At 52.2% G+C, this 17,565-nt stretch overlaps 1 protein-coding gene across 8 annotated transcripts in view; it reads right to left on the reverse strand.

Moving 5' to 3' along the window:
• The window catches only part of Pkd1 (polycystin 1, transient receptor potential channel interacting), a 53,056-nt gene that overhangs the window by 16,435 nt on the left and 19,056 nt on the right, over nucleotides 1–17,565 (reverse strand). For 3 of the 8 annotated variants that reach the window (XM_052759065.1, XM_052759064.1, XM_052759061.1), the window contains exons 2-20: nucleotides 14,893–14,964; nucleotides 14,710–14,781; nucleotides 14,364–14,533; nucleotides 13,442–14,113; nucleotides 13,143–13,326; nucleotides 11,632–11,852; nucleotides 11,254–11,369; nucleotides 10,622–10,748; nucleotides 10,092–10,327; nucleotides 8,978–9,730; nucleotides 7,704–7,835; nucleotides 7,320–7,495; nucleotides 6,852–6,985; nucleotides 2,626–6,248; nucleotides 2,306–2,455; nucleotides 1,117–1,260; nucleotides 753–1,032; nucleotides 471–684; nucleotides 242–401 (exon numbers count right to left, since the gene is read on the reverse strand). In XM_052759065.1, the coding sequence (XP_052615025.1) occupies nucleotides 242–401; nucleotides 471–684; nucleotides 753–1,032; nucleotides 1,117–1,260; nucleotides 2,306–2,455; nucleotides 2,626–6,248; nucleotides 6,852–6,985; nucleotides 7,320–7,495; nucleotides 7,704–7,835; nucleotides 8,978–9,730; nucleotides 10,092–10,327; nucleotides 10,622–10,748; nucleotides 11,254–11,369; nucleotides 11,632–11,852; nucleotides 13,143–13,326; nucleotides 13,442–14,113; nucleotides 14,364–14,533; nucleotides 14,710–14,781; nucleotides 14,893–14,964 (7,636 nt within the window). Of the gene's footprint in view, nucleotides 1–241; nucleotides 420–470; nucleotides 685–752; nucleotides 1,033–1,116; nucleotides 1,261–2,305; nucleotides 2,456–2,625; nucleotides 6,249–6,851; nucleotides 6,986–7,319; nucleotides 7,496–7,703; nucleotides 7,836–8,977; nucleotides 9,731–10,091; nucleotides 10,328–10,621; nucleotides 10,749–11,253; nucleotides 11,370–11,631; nucleotides 11,853–13,142; nucleotides 13,327–13,441; nucleotides 14,114–14,363; nucleotides 14,534–14,709; nucleotides 14,782–14,892; nucleotides 14,965–17,565 lie in introns of all 8 variants that reach the window. The other 5 variants (XM_052759063.1, XM_052759062.1, XM_052759059.1 and 2 more) reach the window with 3 other exon arrangements.

Consider the following 17,565-nt stretch of genomic DNA (forward strand, 5'->3'; position numbering starts at 1 on the left):
AGGGGTGCTAGAGTACAGTTATGAGGCATGGGCAGGGATTTAAAGGTCATTTATAGGGTTCAGGGTATCAAGAGGATCCCGTGGGAAAGCTGACCTTTGGGAAGGGCCTCGTGTGCAGTAGCTATGAAGGGTAGGCATTAGCATTCGAAGACATTGGGGAACTTTATTGGTCTGAGGTGCATGGTTTCTGCCCACTCACTGAGCACACCTGAGGGATCCTTTTCTGTTCATATGCACTGACCTCATTGAGCACAGTAATGAGGGCTAGAGAGTACTCGATGACATGCTGGGGGTCAGCCTGCCTCAGTAGTCCAGGCAGCACACTGGCAGTCAGGCTGTACAGCCAGGGTATGAGGTCTGCAGGATTACCACTGGGTTCTGGCAGGACAATAGGCAGAGACCTGGAGGGTGGAGGTAGACTGTAAGCAGGTGGTGGTCAGCTTGTGTTCCCTCCCCAGGGTTCAGCTCACCTGTTGAGTGCAACCACAGCAGCACCAAACTGGTCTTGTACAACCACAGCCAGGCCCACAACAAAAAGAGGCCGGAATCCAGGAGGCAGGACAGCACCATAGGTGGAGAGACTGCCCTTGTAGATGCAAAAGTCCTCACAGTAGCTCTGGCGACAGCGCCTCAGCAATAGGGCATATACCAGTGGAGCTCCAGCATCCTCTGCATCACGCCAGCCTGTGGACATATTAGAATCAGCACAGAGTCCAGGCCCACACCAGCCTCTCCAGGTGACCCACACTCACCTGTGCATTCGAAGTGCACCTTGGTGGTGAGGCCACGTACAGCATCCAACGGGAACAGGCGACAGGAGCCTCCAAGTGGAGGGCGGTTGGGCGAGAGGCGGATGGAGGCACAGCCCTCCTCCTCGCCTGAATGGCCCAGCACAGTGAGTGTGAAGATGTAGCCCTCCCCATCACGAAGCGCACCCCGCCGCACCACCAGATGCATGCCAGTGCTACCCGTGGATGTTGTTGTCTCATCCAGCACCAGAGTCTTATTGCTAAAGGTTCGTGCTGCCCAGCGCTGCATGATGAAAGCATGGAGGACAGGGTGAGAGTGGTACCCTGGGTACCTTCCCAGGAGACTTGCCATCTGACTGCTACTCACCCCTTGCTTGGAGCCACTGCTGCAGTTGTCACAGTGACCCTCCAAGTACACATAGGAACTACGGCTCACTTCATACACGGCTTGTGCCTTGCAGGATACACACTCAAGAGACACAATGGGGACTCGTCCGCTTCGGATCAGCACCTGGAAGAGACAAGAGTGTCACAGGAGGCTCCACCCTCTTGCATGCCCAGAAAGCTTCCTAAACCAGGCCACTCCTATTTGGCCTAAATTCCAGGTTGTACCTCTGGGTGAATGAATCAAGTGAGCTGACCAACAAAATCCAGAAGGACTTGCCAGCTGGTTTATACCAGTGCCTTGCTGGCCTGGCAGCAGGAAGCATGGAAACCACTGATGGTGCATGATGGAAGCAAAGTACCCAGGAAGTCAAGGTTAGTTGTTTTTTTTCATAGTCCTGTCCCAGACATGCTTGCTGACCTGGGTGGGACCTGGGTGAGCTCAGTCAGGCAGTCTGCTGAGTGCCCACTCCAGAACACTTGACTAGGTAGGACTAGCTCCAGGTAGGTAACCTGAGGAGGTCTGGTGCTGGGGAGAAAACCTCAATCTGAGGTACCAGAATAGCCCAGCACCCCTCTACACACACTGGCAGGATCCATCCCCCAGCAACACAGTGGCCATCACTTGCACAGTGGTTCTTACCTTCATGGACCATAAAAGTCCAGGGCAGATGTCTGAACAAGAACTGGCTCACTGCCCCAGAGGCAAGGACAGGCTTTGTGGACAGGTGCTGCTATCCAGGTAGGCAAAGGACTTAGTTTCTCACTATTTGCCTTTCATGCTGGGGGTTTTTTGAAAACCATGGTGTTTGTGTGACTTAAGACTTTGTTTTGGCTTTTGGACACAGGTTATCATTATGTTGCTGAGATCAGAGCAGAACCCTTGGTCTTCCTACCTCCACTCTCTAAGTGCTAGGATCACACAGCAGTGTGCTGTCATGCCTACCTGTCCTCCAAAAATTCACACTAAGTTGTGTCCTGGATTTTCAGATAGAAGCAATGCTAATTTGGTAATTTTGGTAAATTAAGTTGGTAATTTACCAAAATCAGCACTAGGTTAGAGAGAACTCACAGCCCCTGGGGATACTACAGCTAAGACTGACAGAAACCAGGCTGGGGCAGGTACTGTCCTGGTGTGAGGCTACACTGAGAGGTGTGGGGGCACAACCCACCGTCTGGTTGGTGGCTTCCTCCTTCCGGCCTGCTTTCCACACTATGAGGTTGAAGGTATATTCCACACCAGCTTCTAGGCGCTCCAGGGGGATGGTGACCACACTGCTCCCACGGGGCCCGAAGTTCAGCACACAGCCACCTGTCTCACTCTATGGCAGCAAATAAAGGAAATGGGTACAAGACCTCTAACTAGTGTCCTAGCTTAGAAGACCTTTTCCTGTGCTAGGGCTAAGACCCACCCCAAGAATAATCCAAGTGCTAGGCACTTACTGGACATGGATGCATGAGACAGAGGAGGCAGGGAGGACCCATGGCTGACCTGTGTTGAAGCCACGCAGGCCCAATGGAAGTTGAGTGGTGTCTGGTCACCATCCTCCAGATTAGGGTCATAGGACTTGCTCCCATCCAGCACCAAGTCCTGTGTATCTGACCATACCCGGTATGAGCCACCTTCAATGATGGGTACCAGACGTTCAGCAGCGACTGTCACGTTGGCCTGGATGCTCCGTGCCAATGGTGTATCCCCAAATGAAACCACAAACACAAAGCAATAGTGGCCCACAGGCAAAGCCAGCCGTGGCACCACCAGCTGGGGCCGGCTCACATCTACACCAGGAAGTACCATTTGAGCCGTTCGCCCTGGCCGCTGACAGCTGGCAGCACGGTATATCTCCCAGCGGTACTCAGTTTGGTAGGAGACACAGTTGCGTAGATCAACATGGGCCTCCAGGTAGTTGCGCTGGGAGCGCCGCATGAGCACCTGCAAAGGCAGTGCGACCTCCACCTCGGGCTCCCTGCAGGCCAGCACCTGGACAGTCACTGTGGCCTGCGCCACAAAAAAACTCACTAGGTTTGTGGCATTCACTTCTACACGGTAGTCCCCAGGATGGAGGTAGTAGTGGTCAGCCCAGGACACATCTGTATGCTGTACTGGAGTCCCGTCCCCAAAGTCCCAGTGGTAGGCTACACGCCGGGGACTGGGACTTGTAGCAGCCTCAAACCGGGCTGAGCGGTTGGTAAAGCAGCGGCCACTTTGAAGTCTTACATACTGGATAATATCCTGGACTTCCACCATTAGTGTGAGGTTCACGCCACCCAATTCATTGAAGGCACGCACATGGATCTCCAGTAATCCTGCAGCCACAGGTGTGTAGGTGACATCGCGACCCGACAGAATGACCAACGAGTCACCCTGAACCTTTTGCAAGGAGAAGTACCAGGCATAGGCAACCCGGGAGCCCCGCTGCACCCGGGCTGTGAAGTTCTTCTCAGTGCCTGTGGCCATGCCTGGCTCACAGCAGTTGGGTACCTGCAGCCCAACAACAGCCTCCAGCACTAAGATACGAACCTGTGCCTGGGCACGGCTCACATGGTTCTCAGCCTGCACATTTACCATATGGTCTCCGACCCGAAAGAAGCTATGGGAGAAGTGGGGACCAGGGAGCACTTCAGGGATAGATCCACCAACCTGAAGTCGGAAAGTAACTGCAGAGCCAGCAGCCAGCAAGATTTGAAAGTGGACTGGCTGCCCAGGTGCCACCACCTTGGTGCTGGTCCATAGTACCAGGCTCACAATGGGCTCCTCTACTGTGAGATTGTACATGGCTGAGGCCCAGCTGACAGCATTGGAAGCATTAAGCTGCACAGAGAAATTGCCAGAAGTGGGGAGGCGCACAGCAATGTATTGGCCGTGCTTATTGCCACCCGGCAAGGTCCAGCACCAACTCACATTGGTACCCGCAGCCAGCTGACCCCAAAAGGGTACAGTGGAGCCAGCCGCCACAAAGATCTTATCTGGCTCACTGGTTCTGATGCTCAGGCCACCCACAGGCACCTGTATGGCCACTTCAATTGTGGCATTAACTGAGCCCAACTGGTTCTCAGCTGTGACTCTGACCATGTGCAGGCCAGCTGTAGCAAAGGCATGGGTGGTGGATGGTGTCAAAGTCTCCCAGCTCAGTCCTTCCTCCAGGTACCAAGTATAAACAATACCACTGCCACCAGTCACCTCAGCACCAAGGGTGAGGCTTACGTTGACAGCAGCTGGATTGGGGGATGCAGACAGGATTAGACACTCCACAGGCTCCACAAAGTCTATGGTGCGGTTGGCTGAGGCACTGCCCAACATGTTGGTGGCTCTGAGATGGATATGGTAGGTGCTAGCCTTGAGTGCAGTGAGCGAAAAGCTCTTGCCACTTCCAGTGAGGATGAGGCCGCCATCCTGCTGGGCTGTCCAGCTGTAGGAGATGTTGGTGCCATCCCTAACTGCAGCTTGCAGCTGAAGTGTGTAATTGGTGGGGAAGCAGCAGCTGCCACTACCTCCCACTACCTGCAGCCCCTCAATGAGCTGCAGAACATAGATGAAGATGCTGTCCTGAGCAGAACCCACCTCATTCTCAGCTGTGACAATAATATTGAAAGTACCCACTGAGCGGAAGGTGTAGGAAATAGTGGGGCCGCCTGGAATGGGTGTACATCGGTCACAGAGCACCCAGGAGTAGTGAACATCACTACCCACCTCCAACAAGGTGCTAAAGCTTACACTGCCATTTAAGGGTACCACTGTGCGGCTGGCATTGATGGTGAGCCCCTGAACACGCTGCTTCACTGTGATGTTGAGTTGGGCCTCACTTCGGCTCACCTCATTCCACCCAGACACCCTGACAGTGAAGTCACCAGTGCTGCTGTAGATATGGGTGACCTCAGGGCCCTCTCGCTGGCTACCATCTCCCAGTTCCCACAGGTAGGTGGCAGGGCTCCCACTGCCCACTGCTGAGAACAGATAAGGCTGCTGCAGCTCCAGCACACGGGACCCATTGATCCTGATACCAGTGACTAACACAGGTTCCTGTACCTCCACGAAAGCCGAGTCATTGGTAGCAGAGATGTTGTTGGACACAGTGACTATCACCAAGTAGGAACCTGGTTCTCGGTAGACAAATGTCACTTCAGAGCCCCCAGTATGGGTGTGGGTAGCATCTTCAGTGCCAAAGTCCCAGGTGTAGTGGTAGGGGAATGGAGGCCAAGAGTAGGCAACCAGCCAGGCTTCATCCCCAAGCTTCACAAACTGCCTCTCAGGCTGCAGGGTGATGTTTCGTATCTCTGGTTCCACACAGATGCTGGTAAAGTAATGCGCCTTGTTCACATGGCTTGAAAGGACCAATGCCAATGGGAACGTGCCACTCCGAGTGAAGTTGTGTGTCACTACTGGATGCCCATAGACAGTCACATTGGAGGAGCCATCCCCAAAGGTCCAATCAAAGAGATAATCGGCAGGGTTCCCGGTGACATGGGCCATAAGCTGGGCACTGGGCTGCGTGGGGATGCAGGTAGAGGGCTCTATGCGTAATACCTCCAGGACAAACACTTGCACATGCAAACTCTGGGACAAGTGGCCAAGAGGACTGGCTGCTACTACTGTCACTGTGCAGTTCTGGGCCCGCAGATACACATGCTGCACTGTGGCCTCAGGGCCTTTGAATACTGTGCCATCTCCCATGTCAAATGTCCATGTAATGTTGTCACCTGACTCCACAGTAGCACTGACTACCATGGGGGCTCCCTGTTCCACAGATGGGCTCAAACACACAGTCAGACCACGCAACTCCTGGAAGACATGGATGTCTACATGTGCTGCCACACTGCTCACTGTGTTGTTTACCTCCAAGGTGACTCTGTAGGTGCCCGTCATGGTGTAGGTGTGGTTGAGTGCTGGTTGGCTCTGTATTAGGACAGGGGATCCATCCCCGAAGTCCCATGTATATAGGACACCATCAGCTGAGGGCAGTGGGTATGGGGAAAAGGTGATGGGTCGGCCGGCCACCAGGACGTTGCTGCTCATGCCAATAGCCACACTGGGGAGCACAGTGCGTACACTCACGGGCACCTGCTGCGTCAGGTTCTCATAGGTATTGAACACAAGGACGGTCAAGTTGTACTCACCTGTGGAGACAGGCCCAAGTAGGACTTTCTGCCCACAAAATCCCCACCTAGCACCTGTTACTGCATGGGGACAATCCTTCCCAAAGCTTGAACAGCTATGCTCTTGGACCAGGCCCAGAAGGTGTTCATACCCAGGCCATGAACAGGGCAGAGCACCCACGAGTCCACAATGAGCAAGATAATGGACAAGGCTGTTTCTTAGGCACAACTCCACAAGGGTGAACACTGAAGGGAATACCAGCACAAGCAAGAGGGAGCACACGGCCTGAGTGTCACATGCCAAGTGGTAGAGTGGGGATATCACAGTGTGCAGCCTCAGGAGCTTTTGAAACAATTACACAATGACCCCATCCTACTCTCCTCTCCCCAAAGGGCTGAAAATAAAGACTAGAGGACGCCGTTCCTTGCAAATTTAAACTGAGGCCTCAGGGACCCTGTCAACCCGCCCCGCTCCTCAATGTCTAGGTGCTCTCCTTTACCCAAGTAAGGGCTGTTCTCCACTACCAAGCCAGGCTGGGTCAAAGTGGCAGTGACAGGGAATGTCACACTCAAAGGTAAGCTGTCTAAGCTCAGGACCTGAAAGGCAATGGCCCCCCCCCTCACCTGGACTGGCGTAAACATGCGTGGTATTGTGCTCTACCAGCACCTGGGCCACTGTGGGGTCCGGGACCTGGAAGGACTCGTCGTATGGAGGCTTGAACTGGCGGAGTACCTGCTCCCCATCCCCAAAGTTCCACCTGCCAGGGCAGCAGGCAGACAGTGAGCAGGCAAGATGAGTAGATAGGGTGACCCCTGGCTCTGAATGCAACTTCTACAATCCTTTGTTCCTGGTTCATGGGTTCAAGGTATACTATGTACTATATATATATTATATACTATATACTCTATTACACCAGACCTCTGCCCCTCACATGGTCCTACCCACCAGTACTCCCAATAGAAGAGGAAACTGTAGCTCTGAGCCAGGATTCCACGATAAATGCTAGGGGCTGAAATGAGAACCCGATGCCAGCACCAACCCAGGCCCTGTTTAGCTAGCCACTCCCCCTCTCTAGGCCCAGAGGCACTCACAGGAAGGCCACCTCCACAGCTGAGTCCACCAGCACACCACCTGTCAGTACCAATGTGGCATTGGGGGGCAACACAGCAGGCACTGCGGATACCCACAGCCCCCGCATCTTGTTCATCCGCTCCACAGTGACATTGTAGTTCACGGTGACGTTGCTCACATGGTTCGAGGCTGTCAGCTGAGGAGACAGGCATCAGTGGGTATGGCCCAGAGGCAGCAAGGACAGACCAATGGGTGAAAGGCCTCGAGCCCCGACTCAGCAGCCTCCCCACACTCACCCACAGCTGCAGCAGGGTCCTCAGGGGCAAAGCAAAGCAGAACAGAAGGCAAAGTGAGCACCCAGATACCCCAGGACCCCACGCCTCCCTCCACTGGCCTCTGCCTACCGAGAGCTTGAAGACGGCAGCAGTCTGGTAGATCACATTGAAGACAGTATTGTGGAAAGTCAGGGATGGCTTGTCATCAATGGTCCACCGGAAGGTCACATCCGAGCCAGCCTCCACTATGGGGCTATACCGCTAGGGAAAGGACATGACATGGGCCAAAGCTATGACTTTGCCCCAGCCTGGAGCTGACTCTGTCCCTGACCCCATCTGTCGCCCCCAGACTTACTGGAGAATTTTGTGTGTGGTGCAGAGTGGACAATATGGGTCTACCAGCTGAACCCTGATTGTAAGACACCCATATTCACAGTCTCAGATGTTGACCCAGGTCAGTGCAGAGCAGGTGTAGCCACAGAGGAAGCCAAAGTATACAACTGGACAAGTCGTAGGAGATGGACAGAAATGGCCCCTTTTTTTGGTTTTTTTGAGACAGGGTAACTTTCTATAGCCTTGGCTGTCCTGGAACTTGCTCTGTAGACCTCAAACTCAGAGATCCACCTGCCTATGCCTCCCAAGTGCTAGGATTAAAGGTGGGTGCCACCATCGCCTGGCTAGAAATGGCCCTTTCAACGACTGCTGGTGCTAGGGCAGACATGCCAATGAGGATGGCACCATCCTCCTAGGGTACTAAGGTAGTTAGCAGTTACCCTTTGAGGTTTCAGATCCCATTTCAACAGGCACATGCATCAGGTAGCTACAAGCACAGAAGATAGCCCAGAAACACATGGGGATTCACAGAGGCTCAGTGAAGGGTGGGGTCAAGAGTGATGACATGTTTCATAAACCCTGAAAAATCTTAAGAGTAGCCTGGTGGTGGTAGCTCAGGCCTTTAATCCCAGAGGCAGGTGATCTCTGTGAGTTTGAGGCCAGCTTGGTCTATAGAGCATGGTCCAGGACCCAGGACAGCCAAGGCTACACAAAGAAACCCTGTCTTGAACAACAACAACAACAAACCCTGAAGCCTGGAATAGAAAAATACCTGAGAGAGTCTAGAGCAGCTCTAGCTGTGCCCTTCAGTAACTTACAAATTTCTAAATGGTGCTGGGGTGCAGCTCACAGCAATAGAATCTGCCTACCGTACATGAGTCCCTAGGGTCCATTCCAGCACCACTAAGGAGAGAGAGAATCACTAAGTAGACAAAGGCTCCCCAACACGTCTCACGTGGAAACCATGCAATAGAAACTCTCATCTCTAGAGGACAGCTGAAGGGCTTCCTCAGCAGGAGGAGGCTCCCTGTTCTCATCATTTAGAGGGCTAGGTTGCAGACCATACTTACCACTAGGATGCCTTGCAGCACACGGGCCTCAGGGCTTGGCACAGCACCAAGGCCAGAGATGGGCTCCTCAGCTGTCACCCTCAAGCTGAGATTGGCCTGGCTGGCTCCATTCTGTGCCACAATCTCCACTGCATGATCACCTTCCGTGAGCCTGGGCAACAGCAGCACTGAGAACAGGGTGCTGTTAGACTCTTCAGTGCAGTCTTGCTGGAGAATACCCATCTCAAGAGGGCAGGCATCCTCAAAGGGAGCACTAACGTTGCCCCCAAACCAATGAGCCGTGGCGGTGGCATTAGCACCAGAGTCCACCTGAAGCACCAAGGCTGAGCCGTTGGTTGGCACATAGAGGTGGCCATCACGGGAAATGGGGTGAATGACTCTCAGCCCAGCCACTGGGGAGACCACATTGAAGCTGCAGGACAAATTGTGCCTGGACACACTGTTGCCCACTGTAGCCCGGACCTCATAGCGCCCAGGATGCTGTAATCCAGGGTTAGACTCAAGGCCCAGCAGGGGGGTGAACTGCTCTGTGACCAAGAGCAGCTGGAGAGAGCAGGCAGAGCCAGCCCAAGCTTCTTCCAGATGGATAGGCAGGTGAGTCAGCCAATCTGAGGCATTGGTGGAAAGGTACAGGGCTTGGCCAGGACAGCTGGAAGCCACAGGACAGTGTAGAAGGGTACCTGGGCCAGCATCATGCTGTATGCCAATGAGGTCACCAGGGAGCACAGGGACATCCTGGCCATGGAGAGTGACCTACAGAAGAGGGAACAGTATTGTGTCATGTCCCCACGATAAAAGACTATAGGAATTACTGAGTAACAAGAGTGACCACCACAAGTGAAAAGAACTTTCTCGGGGATATAAGGATAGAAAGCAGTAGCTGCTCCAAGAGAAAACAAGAGTTCCCCCTTAAAAGACACAAGGACAGAGGCCCTGAAAAGGAGATGAGACAGGGGCTCTGAAGCAGGATGCAGACAAGAGCATCAGGGCAAGGCTGTTGGGCACACACAGGAAGCCTGCACAGTATCTGCTGAGAGACCAGGATCCTGGGCAAATGGGGGAAGTGGCCTCAGGAGTAGGTCAGAGACATACAGGCCCACACCAGGACACATACCAAGTACCGTGTGGGAGGCCCTGCAGGCACAGAGAAGAGGAACTCCTTCCACAGTGTGTAGTTGGCCCTGGGAAGTCCCAGCCCTGCCATGGACCCATTCACGCAGACATGAGGGCTGCAGGAGGCATCAAAAGGTACGCAGACATTGGCTCCAGGACACCAGTGTTCCTCGGGCACACACTTGGGGGCCAGCTCAGTCCTGCTGTCAGGTCCAATGCTGCCTTCTGGGGCCACTGCTGGAGAGGAAGGATGTCAGGAGCCTAATTCACTAACAAGATACTGTTAAGGAGGCCCCACTTACCCACCACAAACCGGACCTGGATAAGCAGTTCCTCAGTTTCCATCATCACTCCCCTGCCACTAGACCATGCCCAAGCAGGCACTACCCAGTCTATCTTTGGGACAAGGGAACAGGAGTTGGCAACTCTGAGAACCTGTCATCAGTCTACCTTGAAGCTGGGATCAGAAGGCATGAGAGAATTCAGATAGCCCACCTAAGCCCCCAACTCCTATCCCTTACAGAGCCCTACCTGCTTCTCTCGATGGTCGATACACCTGCAGACGCAGCTGGACAGACCCTTCAAGCTCCACAGTCTCAAACTCTGCTGCAGTCAGAAAGGCTTCACGGCTAGGGCTCAGGCCAGGGAACACCATGACCTGGAGGAGATGGGACTGCCTCAGCTCAAAGATCTATCCCTTGGGGTGCAAGTATAGCCCTCTCTAGGCCACCATTAACCTCATTTCATATCACTTGAGAAGAACAATCAGAACAAAACCATCTGTCAACAACAAGAAGGCTGAAGCAAGGTCATGAGTTCAAGGCCTGCCTGGGCTACACAGCAAGACTTCTTCAGATAATGGAATTAGATGCTTGTCATCTCTGCCCTCTTGAGTATTTTTCTAAATGTCACACTGGGCACACCAACAATTTTAACAAGCTCTATCAAAACCCACCTGAGGGTTTTTTTTGTTTGTTTTGTTTTTGTTTTTAAAGGGTTAGGGTGCTAGGAACTGAACCCAGATCCTCATTAATGCTAGATACCTGCTCTACTACTGTGCCATATCCCCAGCCCCCAACCTGATTGGAGACAGTAACGCAAGGCCTCTGGGCCAGGAAAAATGCAAGGCCTTTAGGTTCTAGAGTACAAAAGGACTGGCCTACCTCCACAGGCTGCAGGGGGCCCTGGAGAGTTTCCTGCTGTGCCAGTGGATGCAGGGGTCCAGACAGGCCTCCACCAGACACTCCCACAAGAAAGCTCTCAGCATCCCACAGAGGCCCTGGGGGTGGTAAGTATGCAGTGAGGTGCCAAGGCCAGGCAGAGGAGACACTGGCGAAATATCCAGTGGGGGCCGGACCTAGGGCTGAGTCACCTGGCAGAACCACCTGGCCCCCCTCATCTTGCTCCCTCTGTCTTTATTTCCTCTGGTTCAGCCCCAACCCAGGCACAAGAACAAACACTCAGCAAACACATGGTCAATACTGGGCCTGAGAAGATAAAAAGAGGGAAGGGTGGCGGGAGTGCCACCCAGCAGTCCATACCTCCGGGCCTCAGCTCGCAGACATAACTATGTGGTGCCGAACACAGGTCTGTGTTGCACTGCCCAGCTGGCCCCAGCCGCACACAATGCTCCGCTGTGGCTGGGTGTGGCTCCCCAGGCAGCCAGTTCTGGCAGCTTTCCAGGTTGAAGGCCTCACCCTGAGGATCCAGGCCTTCTTCTGCCCCCTCCACAGATGAGAAGCCAATCCACACATCCAGGCTCCTGTGGGCAGATTCAAGGGAGGACCAGGCCATCAGGAAGTAGCTCTGCCTTACCTCTAGGGACATACTCTTCACAACACCCTGCTAGATGGGCCATATCACTCTCATTTTCCAACCTCAGAAACATTACCCAGCAAGGACCACATTTAACCAGAATCATATGTGTACGACCAGCTCTTCTTGGAGACCTCAGATTTGGCCCAGGATCATGCCCCGAAGGGAAACTGAGTGCTGCAGCAGAGGACCAAGACTGTCTCGCCTATGGGTCCTACCTGATAATTCTACCAAGGCAGAAAGGCCCTTCTACAGGCAAGGTTTAGAGGTCCATGGCCCAGCTTGGGCACAGGTACATACATACACAGGAATATATATGCACAAGTACACACGGTGGTGCTCAGGTGTAGGCACAAGCCTGGACACACATACTGGGAAGGAGTCATGATGGAGCCCTGGTTCCATGTAATAAGGATAGTCACCCACTAACTGGATGATTCTGGTGGAGAGGGTCCTTAACCACTCTGGACCTCTATTCCCCTTCTCAACACAGGGAATGTGAAGGATGTAAGTAACCACCCATAAGACAGGAGTTCCCACCCCACCCAGGAAACAGATCCCAAGAGAGGTGAAGTGTGCCCTTACTGTCCACCCCTGACACAGAGGACTGTAGGGCCTCAGAGTATGTCCCAACAAGCCTGGACAAGGCACAGGAGCCTGACAGGCTTTCCAAGGATGGATAGCACTGCCACTCACTGTGTATGAGAGGGAGGTGAGCATAGGGTATGAGAAGGAGGAATTATATCCTGGTAGTGATCAAGAACTAGTACAGCCAGCAGGACCCAGGGCCCTCCCCTAGAGGGGACAGGAAAGACAAGAGGCCCTGGACCAAGTTCAACCTATGACACTTCCCCTAAGGGAAGCCGCTCCCATCCACATCCATCTTTATATATGCAGAGCTGCCAGCAATGGCCACCTGTGGGGCAGGATACAAAGGCCCAGCTGCTGGGCGGTGGTGGCACACGCTTTTAATCCCAGCACTTGGGAGGCAGAGCCAGGCGGATCTCTGTGAGTTCGAGGCCAGCCTGGACTACCAAGTGAGTTCCAGGAAAGGCGCAAAGCTACACAGAGAAACCCTGTCTCGAAAAACAAAAAAAAAAAAACACACAAAAAAAACCAAAGGCCCAGCTGCTCCCAGCTCAACTCCTAAGCCCTACAGGCCTCAGGCTCTGCCCACACCCAGCATCCTCAGCAACCTCCACCCACTTTGGCCTTTCTAGAATTTGGGGACAGGTACCTGGTAACCTGGGAGACCAGGAAGTGCTGGATAGCAGGACTGTCTACCATAGCCAGAGCAGCTCCAGCCCAGGTCTGACATTGCTCCTGTGCTTGCAACCAGGGTGCCTTCTCTGCCACCAGGCGGTAGCAGTGTCCATTGTCAGGGAAGATCTCTGTGTCCGAGGGGCAGAGTGGGTGCACCACTAGGAGATGGTAAGCAAAGACCAAGACATCAAGGTATGCCTGATGCTGGAATACCAGGCTCTACCCTACCCCAGCATAGAAGAGGAAGCATGAGGGGTGAACCAGGGCAAGCACCTTGGGGAGGCTCCTTCTCCAAGGCCAGGATGCTATAGGTAACCTCGAGGGCTGAGCCTCCTCGGTGCCGTATGCCAAGGTCAAGGCTCTCATCACTGTGCACAGAGGATGGGCACACAAGCTCCAGGACAGCAGGTGCCGCTTCTACTTGGACCTCTGTCTCCAGCAGAGCTGAGGCAGTCCCCAAGGCCAGTACAACTATCACGTGATAGCTCCCAGGTAGCACATAGGAGTGGGTGACAGCAGGGCCAGCCATGTCCACCTCAGGGGAGCCATCTCCAAAGTTCCAGCGTGTGGAGCTGATGGGTAGGGGAGAAGTGATGTGGAAGTCTGCTGGCTGGCCAGAGGCCAGGGGTCCATGGGGCCCCACCAGGGCAGCCCCTGGGGAGGCAGGAAAGATGTGCTGGAGCAAGATGGGCCCCCCACAGGCAGAGCTGAGGGACAGCGAGATGCTGGAACACCAGGAGGAGCAGGCTGCAGAAGTGTTGGAGGGCTGGCCTGCCCCGCAGAAGCACTGGTTCTGTTTTGAGAGCGCCGCAAGGCTCTCCCCAGCTGAGAAGCAGAAGGCACTGCAGGCCTCGGACTCCAGCGGTCCCTCATGAGCGAAGAGGAAGGGAACCGCTGCCACTGCACCCGAGCTGTTGTCAGGGAGGCAGGCCACATACTCCTCACCTGGAACAGACAGACCCACTGGGTCCCAGGGCCTTACCTTCTCCTGGCTGCATCGTTTCCTCACCACTTGCTTTAAACTCCATGGCAGAGCCCCCACCTCCAAAGAGGCCTTCTAAACCCTATCTGGCCACTGTCTTCCCATGAATGCCTTTCCCTGGGCCTCATCTGCCACTCCACTCTCCCTGGGTCCTGCCCAGTAGGGAAAAACAATGTCATTCTTGTCCTCTTGCCCCACATCCCCTGCACTCACCACAGGCACTGTCCAATAAGGGGAAACTGAGGAGAGGTTGGCCAGCCAGTGGAATGGGCCCCCTGCACGTAGCTGCCTCAGGCTGTACTACATGTACCCGTCGTTCCTTTGCCCAGCGTGGCAGCCACACCAGACCACAGTTGCACTCAAATGGGTTCCCACTCAGGTTTCTGCAGGGGAGGGGTAGGTGTGGGGTACCAAGCCAGCAGGGATACAGATCAGCTTCCCACTGCCCACAGCTCTCAAAACTGGGAGGGGTAGGGGACAGGGCAGGTAGACAGAGGAGGTATTGGGGACAAGAGACCGACCAGTTACTGATAAACCCACTAAAAACAAAGCAACTTACATTTCACTTAAATTAAATAAATTAGCAAACACTCCTTCTTCTAATGTAGAAATCCTATTGTTGCTTATGTCCCTGCAAGAAAGAAGGATTGGACGAGGTGTGACCCTTTGGTGACAGGTAGCACTTCCTGACTGCCCTGAGTAACCTCTAGTGTGGCAGGCATAATGGGGAGGGGACACTCACAGCTCCACCAGTGCTGAGAGGTTCACCAGGAGCCCGATGTCCAGCGTCTGGAGTAGGTTGTGGGACAGGTCTCTGAAGAACAAGAGATTGTGGTCAGGACAGGAACTCTGGGCTAGTTGAAGGCATACTTGGTTCTCACCAGGAGCTTCCTAGCATCCAAAGCTATAGCTTCTCAACCCCACAAGCCCCCCATTCTCACAGGCCCCAAGAGGGCTTTTCTTGTGAAAGATATGGGGAAGACTTAATCTGGGGAAACTAAGATAGAAGAGCTAAAGACCTCAGAATTCTGTCAACACGTCGGCCCTGCACTGAGGACCACACAGCAGAGCTATACAGAATAACTGACCTAAAAGCCTCCCATGTGGCCTCTGCAGCACTTCTCCCAAAGGAGAGCCTTGGGCTGTCTCCAGTACAACAGAAGAGTCCCACATCATCAAGGACTGGTTACTTACACCCTTTATGTAAGATTCAGGGTTCACCAGGCTGGGAACCTAGTTGGTAGTAGAAGAGAGTCTTCAAGATGTGTCCAAGATGCAGTGGGGGTACAAAGATGAGATGAAGGAGAAAGAGTCCTGCTTGACACCCCATACATGCCACAGTCCTGGTGATGGCAAACACCAGATCTCCCTAAACAAACCATCAAAAACTCTAAATTCAGGGCTTGGGAGATAACTCAGTACCATTAAAGCACTTGCCTCGGAAGCAAGAGGACTGGAGTTCTGATCTCCAGAACCTTCATAAATGCTGGCTAGTGAGACTAGCCATACTGGCAAGCTCTGGGTTTGATTGAGATCTTATCCTTTGATCTTATCCTTTGAGAAAATCACTGGGCAAGCGTTATTGAAACATTTCACTATTAGGATAAGAATTTGTACCGTATCAAGCTCATGAAAGGATATGCTGGCTGTACTTTCAGGAGGGGAGGCTAAAATCTTTTTAGATTATAGATTAGCCTATAGGAAAATGCCTGCCGTAAATCAAACAGTGAAGGGGAAGATGAATAGGAATCTCACTTACACAACTTAAGTAAAACATAGCTAGCTCTCTGAACAGATGAAAATATGTTTCTAATATATCCAGAATCTAATCAATATTTATATGTATAATTCAGCTATTATTTGGCTTAAAAGGGCTTACTGGGAAATGTAATCATATTTACTATTTTCTACAGAGAAAATATTTTCCTGTTTCAAATAACCCTGGACTTTTGAATTATAATCTGTTTTTATGTTCAAGCTCTCTGTGTATTATTTCTCCTGCAGTTGTACATAAAATGTTTTAACATTTAAAAAAAGGGACAAATACTATATAGAATTGTATTACATGAAATATATAGAATATACAAATTCATAGAGACAGAAAGATTAGTCGTTATCTGAAGATGGAGAAGAAAGGAATATATAGCAATGCTTTCCTAAGTACAGAATCTCTGTTCTGTATGATGGAAAAACCCCACAAACCAATAGTAGTATCAGGACATAATATCATGAATGTAATAAATCAATACAATTAATGTAATTAATGAATATCATAAATATAGGTATTGAATGAATATTACGAATGTAATCAATGAATACCACAAATGTAATTAATATCATGAGTGTAATTTTAAATAATTAATTAACTAATTTTTAAAAAGCCAGCTGTGGTAGTGCATATCTGTAATCCAATACTAGGGAGGTAAAGACATGCAGATCCCTAGGATTTGCTAGCTAGACAGTCTGTCCTAATTATACAAGCTCCAGACCCATGAGAGACCCTGCCTGAAAATATAGTGCACAGTATTCCTTTGTTTTGTTTTGTTTTGTTTTTTTGAGACAGTGTCTCACTATGTAGCCCTGGCTGTCCTAGAACTCACTATGTGGACCAGGCTGGCCTCGAACTCACAGAGATCCACCACTCCCAAGTGCTAAGATTAAAGGCGTGTGCTACCACACCCAGCAGGTGGATAGTATTCCTAAGGAGTGACAACTGAAGTTGTCCTTTGGCCTATATAGACAGACAGACAGATAGAAAGAGAGGAAGGGGGAGGGAAATGTTGGCTCAGAGGTTCAGAGCATTTGCTGTTCTGCTCTTGCGGAGGACCCAAGTTCAGTCCCCACCATCTCCATGGTGGCTAACAACCATCTGTAACTCCAGTTCCAGGGGATCCAATGCCCTCTTCTGCCCTCTGTGGGCACTACACACATGTGGGGCACTGAAATAAACGCAGGAAAAAACACTCATTGACATAAAATAAAAATACATTGTAAAAATAAAGACATATGGGAACATGAACTGTGCCACTTTCTACTGCACTTTAAACTGGAGTAGACAGACTGACAGAGAGACTGACAGAGAGGAAGGAGTCACAGAAAGACATTGGCCTTTGGGAGCCTCAGGAGAAAAGCAAGATGAGAACAACTGCACTGGGAAGAGTCAGAGCCTGGCCCTGCAACTCAAGTCACCTGTAACCTGTGACAGAGCCAGAACATGCTATCACTGGGCCAGACAGGCATTTGCAAAGCATAGACCTGTGCACACACAAAAACAAAGCATCAAGACAAGAGACATGAGCCGGGCGGTGGTGGCACATGCCTTTAATCCCAGCACTTGGGAGGCAGAGCCAGGCGGATCTCTGTGAGTTCGAGGCCAGCCTGGGTTACCAAGTGAGTTCCAAGAAAGGCGCAAAGC

This window comes from Peromyscus californicus, unplaced genomic scaffold, assembly GCF_007827085.1.
Source record: "Peromyscus californicus insignis strain IS unplaced genomic scaffold, ASM782708v3 Scaffold_3__1_contigs__length_106647218, whole genome shotgun sequence".
In the NCBI taxonomy this organism is placed as follows: Eukaryota; Metazoa; Chordata; class Mammalia; order Rodentia; family Cricetidae; genus Peromyscus; species Peromyscus californicus.